This window comes from Physeter macrocephalus, chromosome 13 (genome assembly GCF_002837175.3).
Source record: "Physeter macrocephalus isolate SW-GA chromosome 13, ASM283717v5, whole genome shotgun sequence".
NCBI classification, from domain to species: domain Eukaryota; kingdom Metazoa; phylum Chordata; class Mammalia; order Artiodactyla; family Physeteridae; genus Physeter; species Physeter macrocephalus.
Genome location: NC_041226.1, coordinates 46781250 through 46804906, shown reverse-complemented (window position 1 = coordinate 46804906; position 23657 = coordinate 46781250). Strand labels below are relative to the sequence as shown.

The 23657-nt window shown below is 33.6% G+C and overlaps 1 protein-coding gene across 1 annotated transcript in view; it reads left to right on the top strand.

Moving 5' to 3' along the window:
• DACH1 (dachshund family transcription factor 1) overlaps nt 1–23657 on the top strand; it is a 381540-nt gene that overhangs the window by 176029 nt on the left and 181854 nt on the right. Inside the window, exon 3 of the mRNA XM_055089594.1 lies at nt 4228–4343. Coding sequence (XP_054945569.1) covers nt 4228–4343 — 116 coding nt within the window. The remainder of the gene's footprint in view (nt 1–4227; nt 4344–23657) is intronic.

Below are 23657 nucleotides of genomic sequence, written 5' to 3'. Positions count from 1 at the left end.
GATTTCGGTCAAGCTATTAAGAGTAATAATTCATTTAAGTGAGGTCTTCTGCTTTGATTAGAACTAGGAGAGTTCAGCTGCTGTGATCCTCTGGGGGTAAAGCTGGGTTACTGGTGTAGTAAGGAGGCTTGAAGGTGTCTGCTGTTGAGGCAACTGATCATTCCCCAAAGAAGTGCTTTTGCTGATTCTTTCACTTCCTCTTTTCAGTTAAGTTATTCTTTGTCTTTCCAAGTACAACCTATTTCTAACAAAGCAAACAGGTCCACTTGCTTAAAAACATTTTGATTTAATCAGATATTCAGAGACATTAGGTGGCTTGATCAAGGCCACACCTTCTAGTAAAGAGGTGGAGCCAGTATTTAAAGCTAGATGTGTCAAGACAGTACAACCCGTGCTTCTGCCCGCACGCAGCTTCTCCTGGAAATTCCCTAAAGCGCTACTGAAAGTAATTTAAATATTCAAGTATTTTACAATTAAGTTATCTCCCTAGATCTTCTGGAGTTAAACCCTCTAGCAGTTAGTGATCAAGACTGCAGTAAGGGTGAAACATCAAGGCTGTCAATAAGGGGACCTAACTTAGGTCATGAAGGGATAGAGGAAAGTCTTGTTAATAAATAAACCATCTAACTTCCTCTACACCAGGGAGTCTTGTATAACTTCAAGAAGAGCTTCCCTCTTGTTCTTAGGCAAAAGGATAAATGACTTGGCTTTTCTTCCAAATCTTTCTGTGGAGCGCCCCCCCTGCCCCCATTCTCAATTCTTTGCATAGATATCTCAAGATTGTACTCTCCCCTAATGGTAAAGTAATCCCTAGTAGGGTGTGAGTAGATGGCTTTAGGGTGCTACCACCACCAAGGGTATTTGCATTTTAATGGAAGGCTTTAAAAGATCTTAAAGCTTCAAGACTAAAGGCAGTAAATCTCTATTAGTGGAATTGGAGGCAATGTGATAGATTGGGCAGGAGCTATCTGGGGTAAAAAGAGCCCACTGGATCTCTTCTAATCACAGTGTGAAATAAAGTGTTCCCACAGTAGTATCCTGAATTCTGCTTTCAGAGTGAGGGCTGTGAGGACAGCTCCTGTGGCCTCAATAATAAAGTACTGCTAAACAGTTTCACCTTCTTTAAAAGCAAAACAAATTAAAGAACTAAAACTTTCAAATCTTAACTTCCTTTTCCTTTCCCACTTTCTCCACAGCATCTTGCTTGAGATCTCTCAATACTTGTATTCTTTTTCTCTGAGCTTCATATGTGTATTTATCTTCTTTAGACTCAGAATCCCAAACTTTTTTTTGCATCTCACTTTTCATTTCCTGGAAACATGGAGACTACTGGAATTGATGAGGAATTTGAAGAATTGGGCTTAATAAATTGGGTTAAAATGTATTTAAATACGTACAGTGAGCCAGCCAGTTTTAAGGACAAAAGACATATTTTATACACTTTCTGCCATACAGGTTTGGGAGTGAAACAAATAAGCAGATTAATATAGTCAGGGCAGAAGGTGCTATAATAAAGTTGCTCACCATGAGCTGTCATAGTGCATAGAAGGAATACTCACTAGAAGTGGTTTAGTTAGAAGGATGATGAAGGTTTAGTCAGGTAAAATGGGGATGAGGATGGGATGTAGTAGAAGGCTTTGATGGCAAAGGAGGCAGGTTGCAATAGAGGTAGTGTAATAGGAGACCAAAAGGTGGTGTCATAGGAGACCAAAGCAACATGGGACATTGTTAATAAATTCATTAAGGCCAAATAGAAGCCATGAATGTAGGAATAAAAGAAAGAGTTTGGACAAGTAGACAGGGGCCAAGTATTGGAAGGCCTTGGTACTGTGCTAAGGAGTGTCAGTGCTCTAGGGAACTATTGATATCTTTAAGCAGTTGGAAAGCATGATTAAATTTGCATTAAGAAAATCATTCCAAAATCAGTATGGAAAGTTATCTAGACTTCACTCTAGACTCTAGAGTGGGACAAAGCTGGAGGTAGGTCTTGGAAGAGCTGTGATAGTAGATCAAATAAGAAAGGAGGGGTTAATTTGGAATATAAGTGTGGGGATAGAAAGAATGAGGTAGAGAGATATCTTCCATTGGGATGGTGTTTGAATGTACAAAGGAAGGGAAAGACAGCTGAGTGCTGGATTTTTGGCTTAGTCAATTATGTGACATTTTGCTGAACCAAGGAAGAATAGGTTTTAATGGAGAAGATGCTGAATTCAGATTTGGACAAGCTGAATCTTAGATTGTTATAGAACATCCAAGCAGGGATTTTCAGTAGACAGGCATTAATCTGTCTGAATCCCAGGGGGAAGCTTTAGGCAGTAGATAATATATTTAGCTGTTATTTCTTAACATATCAGTAATGTTTATGAAAGAGATTACTCAGGGAGAAGGGAGACTATCAGAGGGCTGTTGATGGTCTTATGGCAAATAACAGGAGTTAAGGAATCAGCTTAGAATGAAGAGTAGTAATGAAGAATAAGAATAAGTAGCCAGAGAGATGCTTCAGAATACACAGGGCAGTGTCCTTATTGGTTAGCAAAACAAATGCACAATCTACTTGCTCTCGGTTCAAAGTCCTCCAGGATCTGGCCCTAGGCAGTAAGTCTAACAGTATGGATTTCTGCCCCTCATTTTATTTGACCTGTTTCAGCTCACTGGAAAAAATCTTGTACATTCATACATTTTCATGTTTCACTTCCTTTCACACATTCTCTCTGGAGTGTGCTTTCTTCCGTTCTTTTTCTCTCCATGTCCAACCCATCCTTCAGAATTTTCTTCTAACCTCCCAGGACCATGAAATCTTATCTCCAACAGGGAACATATCATCATCCAGCCTAACTTCCCATTAGTGTTCAGATTGCAACTTGCTTAGGACACAGCACATTCTAGTTTGCACCCTAGTTCTTTCTGCGCCACATTTGTCCCTTTGGCAAGAATATAAGTTCCTGAAGACTAAGAGCCCATTCTCCCAAATTAGCCTCCATGGTGCACTGCTTTGAAAACAGAAAGAGCTTACTAATATTTGTTAAATGACTACATACATTACTTACACTAAATAATAGAGGTAGGATCTTTGAATCTTCTGATGAGGCAAAGGATCTCAGCTGAAGCTGACATGGAGATGTTAACTTATGAAGGATGTATCTGGAGGTTTTGATATGTCCTGGCACATATTGGCCAGAAAAATGATGGAAAAGCCTTTCATAAGTGTATATTCATGATACAGAGGCAGACAGTGGAAACAATGTGAATTATCTTTGTTTCAAAAGTTGCTAATACTGTATTCTTCATGTTTTCCTTATACAAGGATGGTGAATACTTGTTTCCTTTTCACCTTCTGCTTTTATAATTTTAAAACTTCTCATTGTACAATAGGCAAGCAAAGAAGTACTGCTGAAACACAAAGTATTTTTATTTATCCTAAAGGCAGATATAAGATGCTACACTGGCAGTTTCTAAATGATGTTCTACAAATAATCCTAAGCCTTTCCAATGTATTTTAGCAGATTTAAAGTAAGGCAACCTAGTGGGGCTATTCATTTAAATAGAATAAGGGTTAAATGATAACTTGACTTATCTTTTAAATGACAAAAAATAAAGAAATTGCAAGACCTTTTCACACATTAGATATGTATTGTCATCTATCATCTAGATATCAGGCTAGCAGTGCGAAGTAATAAAACATATCATCGAAAAATGTGCTATAGGTCTGAATCACTCTTTCATTCCACCTCCCAGCTAACTGTAGTATTAAATCAAACAAGCAGAACATTTCCTTAGGCAGCCATTGCCTTTTAATTTCCTGAAGAACCTTAAAATATCATTCATTACAAGTACTACACATATTTGGTTTTTAAAATTCTCATAAATCAATAGCAGGCTGACTGTAATAATTATTACAAGTTAGTGCATAATTTTCGTGCTGAAGGCTGCATGCAGAACTTTAGCATATGCAAACGAGGCAATTCAAACTGTGTATAGATATTAATATGAAGAAGCAGGTAACGAGGTGCAGGCTATGAATTATGCATCAAGAGTGGCTGATCTTCAATGAGGAAAATGAATTCAGCATGTAATCTAATTAGTGATGGAAGTCTATTACATCTAACTGCAAAAGCAACTGTCCTTGAAACAAATTTATTTACAGTCCATGTTACCACTTGAAACAACTTTGAAATGATGTGTAAGACAACAGCTTAATTGTAAAAATTTTTTGTTTGTTTGTTTCAGTTCTAGACCTGGAAGGCCTCCTAAGAGGACTCAAAGTGTCACCTCCCCAGAGAACTCTCATATCATGCCACATTCTGTCCCAGGCCTTATGTCTCCTGGGATAATCCCACCAACAGGTAAGAGTGCTACCTATTGATGCCGAAAATATTCAAAATCAGCCAGTGCCATAGATATTCACACTCATCATTTATATTTTGTTCACACTAAGATAATGTTACTGATGATAATTTATTTCAAAACTGCCTTATGATTATCATCATTTCTTTATTTGAAATAAAATTAAAGAAGTTTAATTGAACACAGTGCTAGGAGTTATTCTAATTAATCCTCTTGCTAATATCAAATGACAAATTATTATCCCTACTTTCCTATTAAGGAATTGAAGCTCAGAGAGGATCAGTAACTTTCCCAAGGTCAATCAGCTGGTCACTGGCAGTGGTCATTCAAACCCAGGTCTCTGGATTTTAAGTTTATATTTCATTCCACAAAAACTCACAAAATAGATTAACATGCATCCAAACAAAAGACTGTAACCATGTCAAATATAAATATCTCCTGTTTCTCCTAAACTATTTCTGTTAGAAGCATTTGAAGGATGTTTATCCCTAGAATTTTGAAAACGTACAGGTATAGACCACAAAAGCTCTATACCATAAGCAACTTTCATAATGTGCTGCATGCAAAAGCAGCTCATTTGATTTTCACCACCTGGATGTGTTCATTAATTCTTTTATATACTTACACACGTCTGCCCACTTTCCATGTTTCATCCAGACTCAGAGCAAATTAAAATTATGATAATAATGATATTATTATTATATAACATATAGTATTTATTAATCCTTGCCATCATGAAAGTTTATTGAGGAGATAGATGTATAAACAGGTAATTGTCATTTCACACGACTGAAACAGGAAAGATAATCTGGAAAGATAAGGAGAAAGTCTTAATTTTTTTCCTCTGAATTCCCATATAAATGTTTGCTTTTTCTTTTGTAACATTTGCCTTTCTCTAGGCTGTAATATAATCATGGGTATCTTATTTCACATTCCATACTCTGTTGAAAGCTCCTTGGAAGCAATGGCTCTTTTAACTCACCTTTATTTTTGTGGCAGCGTCTGAACAGTTGGTTCACTTTTGTGAACCTTTATCAAATACCCACTGAGTTGAATTTGAAGTTATTCATTTTATATATTTAACATTTTTTGTAAGGTACCAAAGGTTCTTAAAAGTAAATAATTCACATTCCAAAGAAGAGTTGTATCTTTATGCTAATGTTTGCAGATGAAAAATTGAGAAACAGAAAAGTAAAATCAATAGCTGAAAACAACCCAGTTACAGAGCAGGTATCATCATTTCTATTCGTTTACTTTAGTCATGATTCACAAGTAACTGAATCCTACTGCCTGAAATTCTAATTCCAAATTTGATATTTCGAAAAGAAGTAGGTAGCGTTTTGTTAAGGCTTAACTATTTTTATTTAACTAGATAAAATTTCCTGATTTGCAGATTTGGCCGGGGCGGGGGTGGGGGGTTGGTACTACATAGTCAAGATGTAAAGAAGATCTTAACTTTTCATGTTTTATGACTGAAAGACTCAGGTGTGCTAGAAGAAAGACGGAAGAGTCTTTGACTAAACTTCTCAATGAATACGTTTTGGGGCTTTAAAAAAATAATCATTTTAACAACCATTATTTTATATTTGATAAGTTTGTGTTGATTCTCACTAATCAGTTATATTTTGGGTGAAACGTATTCTAGATTGTTTTTGTATTAAAATAGAAAAGATCTGGTTCCAAATTGCCTGCCAACATTTTAAGGTGAAAACAATAAATACTTCACTACCTAAGCAATGGTGAGATAAGCTGATGTCATCAGAATCTAAGAATAGCAGCACCTCACATAATTAAGACCATAAAGTAACTTTGGGGTAAGTGAAGTTTCTAAACAACTGAAGATCATAAGCTGAATGAAACTCAAAATCAAAATATTAAGTCACGATTTACAATAGCCAGGACGTGGAAGCAACCTAAGTGTCCATCCACAGATGAATGGATAAAGAAGATGTGGCACATACATACAATGGAATATTACTCAGCCATAAAAAGAAACAAAATTGAGCTATTTGTAGTGAGGTGGATGGACCTAGAGTCTGTCATACAGAGTGAAGTAAGTCAGAAAAAGAAAAACAAGTACTGTATGCTAACACATATATATGGAATCTAAAAAAAAAAAAAGTTCTGATGAACCTAGGGGCACGACAGGAATAAACATGCAGACGTAGAGAATGGACTTGAGGACACGGGGAGGGGGAAGGTTAAGCTGGGACGAAGTGAGAGGGTAGCATTGACATATATACACTACCAAATGTAAAATAGATAGCTAGTGGGAAGCAGCTACATCACACAGGGAGATCAGCTCTGTGCTTTGTGACCACCTAGCGAGGTGGGATAGGGACGGGATATGGGGATATATATATATGTTTAGCTGATTCACTTTGTTATACAGCAGCAGCTAACACAACATTGTAAAGCAATTATACTCCAATAAAGATGTTAAAAAAATATTAAGTCATTTTTGATAGATCCCTTTCTGAAATATCTTACACACACTTCCCTAGCTTGGTGAACAGAGATACTGAAGATAGTTTAAACTTGACACATTATTATGGACATTCATTTTTGAAGCAGGATCATTTCATGTATTTCAGTTGCTGTGCTGTCTCCTCATACATGCTTTTTTTTTTTTTTGCGGTACGCGGGCCTCTCACTGCTGTGGCCTCTCCCGTTGCGGAGCACAGGCTCCGGACGCGCAGGCTCAGCGGCCATGGCTCACGGGCCCAGCCGCTCCGCGGCACGTGGGATCTTCCCGGACCGGGGCACGAACCCGTGTGCCCTGCATCGGCAGGCGGACTCTCAACCACTGCGTCACCACGGAAGCCCGTCATACATGCTTTTTAAACTTTTGTTCTTCCTGATATATTGTGAGCCCAGAAACCAGGGTTTCTCTCCAGCTTATTAAGCATTACATTGAAACAGACCTTCATCAGTCATGTTCCAGAGAAAGATGAGGAAATGGAGACTCAACAGGAGAGTAGATTAGATTTGAAGAAGTGGCTTTTGGACGATTTAATACGCTGTAGAGCCCAGGGAATGTCTTTAAAACAGGGCGTATGAGCTCACTCTTGCCTATTTCACTTAATTCAATTTTTAGACATTTGTCCAAAGATTTGAAGCTGCCATATATTTGACTGTTGCACATGAATTGTGCTGTCTTACTATATTCAGTATGATTGCTCTTTTTACACAAAATTTTTCTAGATGGAGAAGTTTAGGTTTTAGAGAATACAGAATAATATCTTCATCCCTTTGAGAATGTCATTCACTATCTTAAAACATTAACCGGAAATTTGATCATCTTAAAGAAATCTGATCGTTCTCAAGAGCGTGTAACACTTTCTCCCAAGGAGTACTTTTACTCGGGGAATATAATTCAATATGGACATATAGACTTTTTGTCCCAGGACTTTATTTATATTTGCTACTTTCTTTAAAAATAAAATGTTATTTTTTTCCCTCAAGATGGGAAAGATGAAATGTGTTATTTTTTTAAAACAATGAAAAACTTACATGTCAACATTTTTGACATTAAGCAAACTAGTTTGAGGACATTTCTACTATATTTTTGACCTGTGAGCTTGAGTTTAAAATTTTTTTCCAAGAGTCTATAGTTATATCAGTATCTTTTAAAGACTTGGAAATCATTTTTCTAAAACTAGCAAAACAAACAAACAAACATATAGATCTCAAAAAAGAAAAAGAAAAACAAAGAAAGAAGAAAACAGCCCACCCTCAGATCTCAAATCCTTTCTAAGATTTATATCATTGACTGCCTATAAACATTGAACTGTGATTTTGTACTCTAAGTATTAACATTTAAAAAGCAAAAAAGATGCAGGTTTACCTTCAAGCTTGCAAAAATTGATTCTGTGAAAAAATTTATTTATTTTGACAATTTATAAAAATCTGTCAGTTTGTTTCTAATCATTCCCTCATTTTTCTTTTCAACAATTGAACATCGGAGTTAAATAATAATCTTTCCTTGAAGAATCTGTTTTTCAGAAAAAATTCTATTTTTATATTTTTAAAAAGTGTCTTTCCAGCGCTAAGATTATGTATTTAGGTGTCTATAATATGAAAAGAAAAAAAGAAAAAACTTTGAGATTGCTTATGGAGTTTTTGTTTGCCACTTTGGTTGTTCAAGTGGGCTTGTGTGTAACCTTAGAAGGGGGCGTGGGCAGATGGTGATAATTTCCAAATTTATGGTTGTCACTGGATGCCATAGCAACCAGAAGTGGAAGTTAATGAAAGAAAGAAGGCTCTTTGTCGAGACTCACAACACAACACCTCCTGTAGTGCTCCCTACATTTATTTGGACTGAGCACATGTCATAAATCATTTTTGAAAATAAATACCAGTTTGGAATAAATTCATCCTAGCAACAGAGTTCCAAAAACATTCATACTTTTTATAGAATCATGTGTGTTTTACAATTAAGGAAAGGGTTATTTAGGAATTCTAAATACTCCCCTCCTGTGCCAGGAGTGCAACTTGGATAGCATATTTGGCCAACTTCCTGATTTTATCTTTAGGGTAGAATGCAAACTAGTTTTGAAATACAATTTTCAGGTAAGTATTAAGAAGTAACTCAGTGAGTCTCAAATATTTGCATTTAACATTTAAAAAGTTATCCATTACCTAATTTTTTCAAATATATTCAAATTAAATGAATGAATGATTCATAGTTTTGCTTCTTAGATACATCTTTTCTCTCACTGTGACCTTGTAGGCACATAATCAATATGCATTCAGGATTAAAAAAAAAAGCAATTGTGAACACACATGCACTATGCTTAAAAGGTAAGGACTTATAAATGCAATTTTGCCATTTTGAAAATAATACCAGACCAGGGCAATATTAACCAGAGTTCATCCCATTGAAACATTCTTTTCTTAAAAAGGAAAAAAAAAAAAAGATGATAGGAAAGTATTCTCATGTGGATTTATAATTCAGACATATTTTCAAAGTTTACATTCTTTATTTTTCTTGCTAAATATTACCAAATAGCCAACAACAACATCCAAACTACCTGTTTTTGTAGAATCAGCATTTGTAATATTTTAAATTCATTAAGCATTTCAACTTCTGAGGAAAAAATTAGTGTGTAAATATGTTTTGCATATTGAGAAGTTTATCATAACAAATGCATTGTATTCCCTGGGGAGACTTACACGTAAGAATAACAGAAAAATGCACAAGTAAAACAGTCACAAATGGATTGATCTTCTTCACTCACAAATTAAAACATAGCAATCTGTTGAATGCCTCACTCAAAGAGTAAATAAGATACAAACTATTTAAACCACTGAAGTTTATGTAGTATGTGTAAGTATGCATTTTCATAAATTTATACGTAGGGAATATTTGTGAAAGTTTAATCACTGGACATTTTGAGGGTAATGCATTTAGCTTATCAGTATTTCATGTGTGTTTCCCTTTAAATTTTTCTTGGAGAGAAAAATTAAGTAATATATCTTCTTTTTCCCATTTTGGAAGGCCAGCCTAATACCAAACTTCATCATGTAATGTATTTAGTCTTAAAACTTGTATTGAACACCCTATTAGTTTCCTGTGGCTGCCGTAACAAATAACCACATACTTGGTGACTAAAGTAAATAAAAATTAATTCAGAATTCTGGAGAAGTTCAAAATCAACTATCACTGGGCCAAACCAAGCTATCGGTAGGGCCACACTCCCTCTGGAGGCTCTTTGGGAGCATCTGTTTCATTGCCTCTGAGTTTCTTGGAGACTGCCAGCTTTCCTTTGTGTGTGGCTCTAATTTCCACCTTGTTGTGTGTGTGTGTGTGTGTGTGTGTGTGTGTATGTGTCCGTGTGTGTATAACTTCTTCCTCTGCCTCTCTTGAAAGGATACTTGTGATTGTATTTAGGGTCCGTCAGATAATCCAGGATCATCTCCCCATCTCAAAATCGTCAACGTAATCACATCTGCAAACACTCTTTTTCCATATAAAGTGGTATTCCCAGAATCCCAGATTTAGGATGTGGGCATAACTTTGGGGGTCATTATCAGCCTTGCACACCCAGAAAGTCCCTGGTTGAGATATTATGAGGGTCCCAAGTGTGGTGTGGAAGACACTCATACCAACAGATTTTGGTGATTTTTTGTTTAGTATCCCATTATGTATAATACAGCTTGCCACAAAGCAGATATTCAAAATAAATATTTGTTCAATGAATATGGCTAATATATGTTTAGCAAAGGATTTCTGAGAGACATGATTATGCCTCAGAGTTACAAATTTAAACACTGGTGTTGTAATGCAGCTTATAAAATTCTATTAAGTACAATTAGGCTCTAGATTAAAGATGCCGAGTCTAGTGCCTAAAGGAGGTGCACTCGGGAAATGGAGAGCATTATTTATTTGTTTGTTTGTGGGTTATGATGGCTACATCATTTAAGCATTTTCATCATCCATTGATGAAATTTATACTTCTAGATTGATGCTCTAAAGAAGCAATATTTTCAGGAATAAAATGGTAACATAGAACATACTAGCCTTTAAAATTCCTGCATATATGTACTTGTACCCACAGTATCTCGATATAGAGCTAATTTAATCCATACATGAATAAAATGTAGCTCATAATATAACTAAATGTAAATATAGCTTTGGTATGAAGGATTAGATAATATATTTATTAAATATACATTATATATGTATATATTATATATACATTATAATCAAACATTTCAGTCAAATCATAATATGCCCTGCTTATTACTAGCATAGAAATTTATAAAAATCTTTATTTTCTAATCTCTTCGGGCAAAGATCTGTTAATTTAGATTTAATTACATAACCACATATTACTAGACTTCTGGACAGGCCTCTCATCTATTTAATTTAGAAGAAAATTACAGTCCTTTTTTCCCTAATTTGTTTCCCTCTTCCAAGTTTCCATTGAGTTCTGTAGTCTCTTATGCCTACACTGGGCTGGACTCAGTTATAATCTACTTAAACTTCTCTCTCAGTAGATTTGCAGTAACGAAGTTGCTAATATACTTAATTGACTAATTGCAAGGTATTTGCTTCTTTTTTAGTAATATGATGCCTCCTTTGACAGAAGAGAAGTTTATTTACAGAAAAGCAAATCAGATTTTAAGAGTCAATTTTTGATTATGATGGTGGATGGTGTGTGGATTTAGCGGGAGCTTTGTGGATTATCCATTTATCTGTGGGATTCTCATATAGGGGTCTAGTCCCTTGGTTATACAAAATGTCACATGTTGTCTTTTATTGCTTGCTCTAATTTCTTGACCCGTAGGAGGTGCTATTACTATCTTATTTCCTTTCCTAACCAAGAGAAGTGAGAAATACATTAAATGATGTTCATTCAGGAAAAACAACCAACTCTGCTATAGATATATTTTGAGTATTCCTAAAGATGTTGTAGAACAAAAGTCATACAAGATAAACAGAATTCAATGTTTGGTCTCCTTCTCTGTCTTTGATAGGCTTTCCCCCCTTTGGCTAACTTCCAAGCTTCAGTTTCTTCCCTTAATGAAGTGATCCAGCTTTGTTATTAAGGATTTAAAATTTCACGTTGAAATTTCTTTATATTTTCTCCATGCATATTGGAGATAAGTTTTACAACGTTATGCTCTTCTTTGTAAAGAAGTAGAGTTGCTAATTGCAAGTGTTGACAGGACCAGACATTTCAAATAAACTTGACAAATGTCAGAAAAATAGCAGTATTAATAAAACCTGAATTTGATTTCCTAAAACATTCATTGCCTTAGTCATGAATGAACTTAAGACCTGATTTGAAAACATTCTACATAAAAAACACTGAAAGATTTTATTTGGTTATGCAGTCGTATAAACCAATGTTGTACAGAGTGAAGTAAGTCAGAAAGAGAAAAACAAATACTGTATGCTAACACATATATATGGAATCTAAAAAAAAAAAAAAAAAAAAGGTTCTGAAGAACCCAGGGACAGGACAGGAATAAAGACGCAGACGTAGAGAATGGACTTAAGGACCTGGGGAGGGGGAAGTGTAAGCTGGGACGATGTGAGACAGTGGCATGGACATATATACACTACCAAATGTAAAATAGATAGCTAATGGGAAGCAGCTACATAGCACAGGGAGATCAGCTCGGTGCTTTGTGACCACCTAGAGGGGTGGGATAGGGAGGGTGCAGGGAGATATGGGGATATATGTATATGTATAGCTGATTCACTTTGTTATAAAGCAGAAACTAACACACCATTGTAAAGCAATTATACTCCAATAAAGATGTTTAAAAAAAAACAAAACAACGTTGTGATAGAACTTCTGAAAGTGCTAATACACCTAAGCTTAATGGTGGATAGGAATATAAAGTCCAGAGAAAGGGAGACAACAATACAATTTTACTCTGCACTTCAGATGACATCTGGAATATTATATTCAGTCACGGCATTGCAATTTTTAGTAGGACATTGACAGACTGTGAGCATTAAGAGAATAGCCCAGAAAATAGGGTTTTGGAAATGATGGTGATGTTTAGTCTTAAGAAGACTTATAGAGGGTCTGATCTGAAGGTGGATGCTAGAGTAGATTCATACTGTGCTCTTCCAAGGACAGAAATTTAACTGATGAACAGTAATTACAGAGAGGTCTGCATTGGCTTCCATAAGAAAGAGCCTTGCTACAAGGAAAACTATCTAAAAGTGAAGTTTATTACTCATAAAACCTTAACTTTTCCTTCTGACAGAAGGGTTCAATAGGAAAGGGGGATACAAAGTTGTTAGCCATAGTACTTATGTTTAATTACTTTTTATGGGCTATATTGTTCACGGTACAAAAGTGTAATAGTTAAAAAAAAATCCTTCATTGCTGGACCGTCAGCCAAATCTGAAGGTAATTTTGCATTGGAGGGAGGTAGATTGAATAAGGCAATCTTGTTCCCTTCTAGTTATAAAATTTGAAGATTCTATTTTATTTCACTTTGAATTATTCTAAACTTGACATGGTACCTTTCTGGTTAAAGGGCATCCATCCTTTCAGGGTTTTATACTCATATTCTTTCATGGTTTTTGAGTAATTTTAAAAAATTACTTTTGAGATGAATGCCTCATATTTACAAGCTATCATACTGTTTGTTACACTAGTTTTCATGGATGGAATATTAACTCATAGGCAAGACTGTGACTATGGTAGGCTCACAAATATTTTTTTCCAATTAAAAGAAATTTTTTAATGTTTTTTCCTCCTTTGTTCTCGTGGACCTTCTTTTAAGAGTACTCCGTGAAAGGGTCCATGCTGTAAGATTGATAGGAGAAAATGCCAATCATTTAATATTATATAAGAGAATTTTTTTTAGCTGTGGTAGGATTTGGGATGATGGGTGGAAAAAATAGTATTATTTTAACTGGTAAAGATCATCTGAATTGACAGCAGAAAGACATGACTCTTAAACGGATTTAAATGAAAGACCTTGAACTTTACTGTAAATTTCTTTGATTTGACTTTCCACTTTAAAATATAAAGTCTCCACGGAGGAGTCATTTCTCTTTTTCTTATTGGAGTATAGTTGATTTACAACGTTGTGTTAATTTCTGTTACATAGCAAAGTGATTCAGTTATACATATGTATATATTCTTTTTTATATTCTTTTCCATTATGGTTTATCTCAGGATATTGAATATAGTTCCCTGTCAATTCTTGAAATTTATGGAAATCTTCCAAAGATACTTTTAAAAAGTGTAATAATTGAGCCAGTCGAATATTTTGATCCTTTATTTCCTTCATCTATAAAAAAAGAATCTTTTCATTATATCAAAATTATTTTTCTCATTAAATTTCCATGAATGTCAAATGACACAATTTATAACAGTATTCTGTAAATGATGAAGCTAGACAAAGATAAAGTGTTATTATCGTAATTAAACAGGCTGATCCAAGTGTTACTGATTATGATTGCTGACTATGCTCATTCCTTTGGATTTAAGAATAAAATTGATAACTTAAAAATAAAGTATAGCTTAGGTTTAAGAAGTCTTAGCTTGGCAAGTTCAAATTCATATAAATGTGCTCTATAGATATTCCTAGCAGAGGTAGTGAACACTAAAATCTGGTTATTACATGTTTACTTTTCAGGGCTTAATGACAATACATTTTTTTTATAAATTTTTATTTGTGGGCAGAATAAGACTTATGGATATGAAATATCATTGCTACTGTTATTATATGTGTTCAAACTGTCATAGTCATATATTGCTTTTAGAAATATGCACACTACGAATGCTAGTGGACCTTAAAAATGAAGATTGCTTTCAATTGATTACAGCTGTATGCTGTGCTATTACTTATTGGAAATGAATTGACATATGCTGTAAACAATAAGCCAGTTTTCAAAATGATAAAACTGTAACCTAATTCAATAAATTGAATCAGATTACACAAACACTTTTGCACTTCATTAAAGAAGTAGTCAGTATAATTAATTTGAGAGCATTTTATCATGTTCACTTGTTGATATATGGCTAAGGTTATATATACAGTAGTTTAAACTATTTCCAGATGTACTTTTGTGCCATTTCACATTTTAACTAAAGTTGCCATAAGCTGAATTCCTAGAGAAGGCCAAAATGGATTTGATTCTTTTATCTTTGCTGCTTTTAGAATACAATGAGTAGGTTATGATTTTCTTTAAAGACATGTTATTTTTTTTAAACAACATGACATGGTGCTGTGGCTCCTAACTTGAAACTGAAAAGTCTGGCTTTCATTCTCTTCTTCATCACTTCTAGCAATGTGACTGTGGCTACCACTGTCTGGCCTCAGTCATCGCAAGGTAGACACTAGTACCTAAAACATCATTTTAGAGAGGAGGAAAAAATGCTAGGAGACTTGTCCAAAATTTCACTATTATGTGCTAGAGACAGTTTTCAATTCAAATTTTCTGACTCCAATTTATTGGTTATTTTCCTACATCAAGCTGCCTTCTGAAATACTTAACTTTATCATGTATAAACCAAACATCATAAGATCTGCCTTATCTCCTACTTGGTGTGACTTTGTGAAGAACAAATGAGCTAATGTATCACAAAACGCTTTGCAAAGTCTTATATATAGCAAGATGTCATCTGCTATTTAGTTTTATTACAATGATTCTCGAAACAGGACTTTTGCCTTATTCCAAATAGAATACCAGTTATTTATCTCTCAGTTTGAACACATCAATTCTGGGAATGATGAGTCCTTCCCTATGGAATTGGATTGTAATCATTTTCTCAGTTTTAAAAAAATTGCTTTTGTATCTTCCAATTAGCTCAAATAAAATATTTTTCTCCTGATACAATCTTCTCATATTGATGGTTACTCTTTGATCTTCATGGTATGTAGAATTTTATGATTCATATTTAATTCGCTGAAATGCCTCCTAATGTCAAATCCTTTGATGGAATATCATTCCATCAAACATATTCCCATTAGTTTAAGAAATGCAAATATATGCATTTAAGAAATGCAAATATATGTGGAGAAACTATTTTTCTAAATACGTATTTTCTAATGATTTGAGTTTGCCTCCTGAGACGTAAGGATTTGACTTAAAGGAACAGTGTGGAGTTTTTAAGCATTAAAGGTGATGCAAGACTCTTTGTCTCTTCCAAAGGGCTATGAGATTATAAGTTGCTATTTTGGGTTAGACTTAAAAATGCGATGCTATGTCATCAAGATTCTCTTTAAACATGTATAGTATTTAATATTAAAGTCAATAAAATGTTTAATCCCTCTGATAACACGTTATTCCCTAGAAGTCAATTTTTGAGTGGTTCTTTTCCCTGTTAAAACATCTAGTTGAAAACTCTTTTTTAAATGTGAAAATGTAGCATTGTGAAGGTTTTCAAAGTCAGTTCTTCTATTTGGATATCTTCACTCACATATTAAAGCAGTAAATGCCTTTTGTATTATTTATTATCTTGTATTGCTTAATGAAATCCTTCTAGGGGATTATTATGTTAGGGTAAAAACATTTCAGAAGAGTTATACAGAACCATGTTAATTCAAAGGAATATAAATGCAAGTATCTCTAAATTCCAAGAAAATTAAGCTCTTACTATTAGAATATAACAGTATTTTGAAGTTATTTGAGCAAGAGATCCATCTCATCATACATAACCTTTGTTACTTATTGAATAAATTACATTTAAGGATACCATTCCAAGGAGAACCCGTTACCATATGACCTGTCCATATGAGTTGTCTTTTTGATTTATAACGGCAATTGCTTTCTCGGCATGGATTTCATGACATAATAATATTCTATGAATTTTTGAAATTACAGTGAGCTTCACATCAATCATCTCTAATAAAATATTGTACGTATCAATGAGAGAGGACTACTGGAAAGCAGACATTTTAGAAATATGCACTTCTCCCAAATACCAATATTGTTATTTTAATGAAATGGGCAGATTGCTTTTTTTTGGTATTCTTTAAATTGATCGTAAAAATGGTCAGTGTCATCACTCCCATCAGCTCGCTAGTCTATATTCTTAACAGTAATCTTTATTTTCCTTGAAAGTGTTAGCTGTCCATCCAGTTAATTTTGCCTAGACCACTGTTGTTCTTGGCCTGAATTCAAGGAAATATATTGCTTCTGGGGTTCCTAGGCATTAATGTCTTAAATTTCAGGATTCTCGTTAAACACATGTGACATGGGCTACCATTCTTTGTCCATGTTTCTTTTATCTGCAAGAATCAGAGAGATTTAAAGTGAGATCTTAGCTATGTAAAGAATTGAGTGTGACTGTTTTTTCTTCCACTTTCTCTTCACAAAATATTGTTGAAAATACCATGCGTAAATATTTAGGCTGTTCTATGTGAAAAAAATCGATACCTAGAATTTGCCATTAGCATGGATTTCTTAAAGACAACGTGCATTTCTTAAGTAACATATTTGGAAAACCTATGAATAAATTCAAAGACAGCTTTAATTTTTAGAAAACATTTTAAAAAGCTTTTTCAAATTTAGAGTCTTAATCATGGGGCTTAGAAAAGCCATGCCCATATTGCAGATGTAAAACACAAAAAGAGAATATTTTCACGAGTGAAAATATTTAAGATTTGCTTCAAAATTGTTGTTTGAGTTAATCTACAGGGTACTTCTTGTATGTCTTCTTTATAGATATTCTTGCAGTTACATTGTTTATTTACTATAAGGCTTTGTCTATACATACTATCCAATGGAAAGAAATAAAACCAACTTATCAGATACATGTACATTTTACTGAAAAATTGCAAGCACTTTTATACATAGAAACAGTAGCTATGTCTATACTTTTTACCACTCTGTGTTCAGTTGCTAGCATGGTACCTGGTCAAAGCATTGTTAACTTAAAATGATTTAATCAATCAATATAGTTAATTGGTTAAAACAAGGCAGGGTGCAAACATCTATTGAGTAACTATTACATGGTAGGAAATTTGCTAATATCTAAAGATTAATTTATTTTTCATGTCAAGCTATGAAGGAGGTCTTGCTTATCCCATTTTACACATAAACAAAGGCACGATAGCTTAAATAACTTGCTTAAGTTGAAGAGAAGACCTCACTTGGGGCCGAACTCAGGAATGAGTAATTATAAACCATGTTATCAGTGTATCATCCATTCCAAGGAATGCATTAATCTCCTTAGAGGCTATTTATATTTTGAATTGAATTGAAACAGGATAAATTGAAATAAAAGATGTTTTAAAAGGTTAAAGTCAAATTCTTAAAGAATATGTCAAATTTTTATTAACATGCTTAATCTTAATTTGAAAAACTCACACCACAACTTCACGTATTGGACAGATGAATCATATTCTTGTATTGTAGGCATTCTAACCACTAGTTTAATATTGAGTAGAAGCTTAAATTATTTTAAAATAGTTTTATATTTTAAATAGTTGAGATGTTCAGTGCTTTGATTTGGAGGCTTAGTATAGAGGCAGCAAAAGAATAGAGCGAGTGATGTCAAAAATTATATTTCAGAATTTATAGTCAAGCTTAATTGCTTAATAAGCCACTGTGTTTGAATTTTAATTCTAACCTGGCCATCCTTTTATTAAGCATTTGTGGAAAAGCCTATTAAGCCTTTTTTTATTTAAAACATTGCACTTTGTTTGCTAAATAATGTAATGCTAACAGACTGACAAGTGTTTCATGCTATTAGAGTTATTTCTGAACTTTATGAATAGTCAAGGATAGTGGAGTATTACTTGTTAAGTCCAAAGCATACTATTCTATCCTAAATAATTAAAGAAAATTTCTTAACTTTTGTTAATCATTTACTCTTTGTGCTTTCATTTGCTCTATTCCTCATTAGTAGTAAATCTCTATGTTATTACTCATTTGTGCAATTGATATACTACCTGGTTGAGGCATTGTAACAACTGTCTTCCAAGGGCAGTTCAGTGTAGGCTCTTTGACTCCAAGAATTATAGCAATACTTTTCACTATACTTTATCAAACACTATCCTGTTTGATATAATTGGCAAAATAGTTGAAGCTATATTTGAGATATTTAATTCTTAAGTTATTATTGTAACATTTTGGAAAATAGAAAATTACATTACTTGTAATCCTACTGTGTCATGTACCATATTTCCTTTTTGTTTATAAATGCTGAGTCCTTGCTCACTTATATACTAAATATGTACCAGAATATCCTATGTCTTTCTATTTTTCAATATGCGGTGAACCAGTTGTTTATAAATATAGTACACTGTCTCAGAGCAAATATGGTGGATTCACAGTATCATCATTGGCATCATTACAAATTTTATATCAGTCTTCAAAACCTAGGTTTAAGATTCTTTCTTTCCCCTTTGTATTGTATCTGTAATAGTTGTGAGCGCTTGAATTTTTACCAGTTTCACATTAAGATCTCAATGAACAGGAAATAGAAACCATTTCAATAATTTATGTCTATTAAGCATTTCAAATTCTACATTTATGTTGTTATGCTATTTCATACTGTTTTTCAAAGGGGGAAAAAAGTTGTTTCTGAAATTCTTAAAAAGTTTAGTCTTGATAGAAAAATGAACTATACCATTTTTTATTTTACATTAAATCTCAAAATCCAAATGAAAGATTTGAATATTAGGACCTTGCTTAATTTTGACAGTTGTCTTAAAGTGAATTTAGTGTTTAATGAAATTTTCTGGACTGATAACTCAGGACCTGAAGGGAACAATTCTAGTAGTGAGAAAGTAATTTTCTGGCCTAATTACACCTTCGACCTCACTACAAAGTCTGTCAACAAAAGTGCCAGGTTTGATCATGATTTTTTTTGACGTGTATTCCCCAATCTACTTCACACAGGAGACTTTTAACAGTAGCATTTGGTATTTGCAACCTAACTAAGATTTTACATCTGAGAATCAAACCTCAATGTACTGTTGCCAGTAGGTGAGTCCCTCAAATCCCTTTTAGAGTTGAAAAATTATATGAGTATTAGTGAACTTTACATATTGCGCTCTTTGGAAACCTGCATGGCTATATTATTTGAGATGGCCATGCAAATTATATAAAGTATTAGCAAATGAATGATGAATTGGTTTTTAAAAAATTGAACAGCTGCATTCTCTAGAATCTATTTCTTATCTGTATTCACTCTAAAGGCCTACAGAGTTCTAATATTTGGGAATCTATACAACTGGCCTCTTAAGGGGATGTGGGTCCCTGATTAGCCTCAACCACTAAATACATTTCCTTAAATTTCTGAGTCTGGGTGTCCTTATATTTCAGTGATGTAATAGTTTATGTTAGATGTTAACTCTTGAATACTTTCTCCAATAACTCCTTGACCAGAAGACATTTAACTGCTGCATTAAAGATCTGTCGATGTTTTTCATATGAACCCAAATTTTGCTCCCCAACCTGAATTACCTATCCTCTCATCCTAGCCTTTTTTGCCTTCTCCTCCTCCTCTTCCCCCTTCCCTCGTTGAATTTTATTTGAAATAGTTTAAATGTCAAGGTTGTTAATGAAACCTTGCGTTTAGCAGAGGCTACAGTCTGATTAGAGAAACAAAGTAGTGAAAGATAACTGATTGATGTTATTGAATTATTGTCTTGGCTCTTTCTGATTTTAATTCCTCCATCTACTTCTGGTAAATGTTTTTCTCAGAGTAGTTATACACACAAATACACACAGTCACACACATTCCTAATTTCTAAACAAGTGAGGGGTGTATAGTCATTAAACACAATATCTTAAACTTGCAGCTAATCAGAAATAAATATTTGTTATCATGAAACATACTCATAATTATATCAGAAGTCACTTCTGGAATACACATTTTAGAAATGGTTATTAATGTATTCAACAAATATTTATCCTGAGTTTTAGGAGTTACAAAGATAAATGACATAGCCACTCAATAAACTGTAATTGAGGGTACAAAGAGGCAATTACCAAGAGAGATATACAAAAGCACTATAGGTTTTGTAAAGAAGAAGAGGAAACGAGGGGTTAACAGGATAATCATTGTCATCACTGTGGAAAGTGGCATCTGATATTGGCTTAAAATGGGTATGATTTGACAAAAAAATTTATTTGTATAACACAAGTATCTGGAAAATAAATTTGATAACATTTTTGTGGAAAAGAAAGATAGGGTTTTACATTGATCACGAGTATGATATGACTGAAGGTTCAAAGCAATTATTGGCTGATTAATGAATGTATAATTTTCAGATCATTAAAGTATTAGTAATTGTTACCATCTATTGGGATTTATTATATTTCAGTTAGTAAGTTCTTTTATGTGTATTAGCTCATTTAATCCCTGTAATATGTCTTGGGTAGTTATTATGGTTTTCATTTTACAGATGAGTAAATCTTGGCACTGATTTTTCTTGCTCAAGACTGTTAACCTGACTGCCAAGCCTGTCTCTTAATTCACTGTGTAACAGCCTTGCATTCTTATCGGCAGCATTGTGTTCATTTATGGTTATTATATTTGATCATGATTTTTAAAAATATCTATTCACCAACAATCCATTTCACCATTGACCTTTTTTTTAACACTAACATTTGATGTTTTTAACGTAAGTATGATTTTTGCATCTGGGAATAAAAAACCTCGATGTACTATTGCCAATATGGTAATTCACTTAAGTCCATTTTAAATTTGATAAATTATGTGGGTGCTAATGAGCTCTACATATTGTACTGTTTTGGCAGCAGCCTTGCTTGCTTAGACCATATCAACAGTATTGTGTCCATTTATGGTTATTATGTCTTGAGAGGCCACAATAGAAAACAGTTTGTCCAAACTGGGTAATCAGAACTGGAAGTTATTTTCTTAAGATTGGTTGAGGGAAATGAAGATTTTTAGAGAAGAAATGGGGCTTTAGGGAAAGGGCATGCTCGCTGTCTTTGGATATTTAATAAAGGATATAGATTAATTGTTCATTGTTCTAGAAGGTAGGACAAATAAGTGTCACTCATGAAAAAGAAAGACTTATGGGGCAAAAAGGAAAGTTGCAAATATTAGCCCACTGAGAAAACGTGTGGCTCACCAGGCTTTGATATCTCATTATAAATGTCTTGACTATTCTCTCCCAGGTGTGTTACAGAGGATATTTTTTACATTTAGGATAATTTCCTAAACATTTTTATTAGTAGTAGTAATAGTTCTAAGATTCAACATGCTGACAAAATAAAAATAAATAATTCCACGGAGTCATTTTATCTAAAATTTTTTTGATATTTTATTTTGGAAACATATAATCTAGCAAGTTTCACAAGTTTATGTTCCTTTCCAATATTATACAGAAACAATGGAATTGTTGAATTAGTTGTTTGAAATCTGAAATACACACATTTGATTAAATCAAGTTTAGATATATTAATTTGGGTAATTTTATACATGATTGTCTATTTGAGTAACACTTCATTAATCATTCTGTTGTGCAGAAATGGCCATAACATTCCAGGGCACAGTTTAAACAATGTTCATTCTTCTTTCCTGATGTTTAAATTTATCCTTTGGCAGATCTAGGCAACAAAATAATAAAAAACATTATATTTTACCTAATGCATTAATTTTAAAAGATCTCAGGAAATTGATTTTGCTATGTACTGAGACATTTTCTAGTGATTAAGTTCATGTTTACTCAAAATGATGCAAAGTATTACTGTTATACATTATAATAAACAATTAGGAAAACTTATAGAGAGATTTAAACATTTATCTTTTTTTCTTTTCACTGTTTAGATTTTGTTCTATAGTGATTTTGTATCCTTTTTCATTTTTATTATCACTTTTATCCATAATACTTTCCAAACCGTTGTGCATCCATCACTGGATATTAGATATTTGTACTTGAATTTCCTATTGTCATTTCAAACTTGTCAATGACTAAAATTGAACCCATTATTATTTCTTCAATACCAAACTCAGCTGATTTTTCTGTTTTTCTTAATGGTAACTTATGTTTTAAATAATCACACAGGCTAAAGAGCTGAGAGAGTTCGTATAACTGCTAAGGCAATCTAACAAAACAAAAAGCAGCTTACGCATAAAACAGAATATTATTTTACAGATTCATTTAAAATTCTAACTTATTTTTTAAGCATTCATACCTTATGTCATATTATATCCCAACAGCTTTTTGTGATACATAATAAAACCCCAGTTCACAAATGAGGAAATTGGGACTCAGTTTTGCTGCTCAAAATTAGAAAAGCTAGAAAATGGCAGAGTGAAAATTTGAATCCATAACTACACATCCCTGATCTTTCTATTGTATTCCTTTAAGGGGCTATTATTGTCCTACGATCCCGATATGTTTGCTTACCTTATCTCTAGTAAAAATAGAATGGTTTTGTTGTTTATTATAGCTGTAGATCAGATTATCACTAAAAATATTTCTAATAGTTAAACCTCAAGTGAATATACATATTTTGTGTCAGATCTGGAATATTGACATGCTATATAGTCAAAACCCTTGTATATAATTATAACCCTTCTAACATTAAGCAGGTGACTGGACTATATATAAGTCAGGCATAAAATGCCCTGAATGTAGCAACATAGTGAATCAAGCAAATTATCAAACGGCAAAGCTCATTTTGTGCTCTGGGCAATTTCTGCTGCCAGCACTTATACATCAAAACTTCACTCAATGTACAATTGATTTTATTTTATTTTGTTTATTTTTAATTCCCTACAGCAAGCTATGTTAGCTTTGTAGAATGCTGTCCGCATCATTAGGTTCCTAAGAAATTATAGTTGTTTCAGTCATCGTTGACCAAAATATTATTCCCTTCTTATAGACCATGGATATTGGTTCTT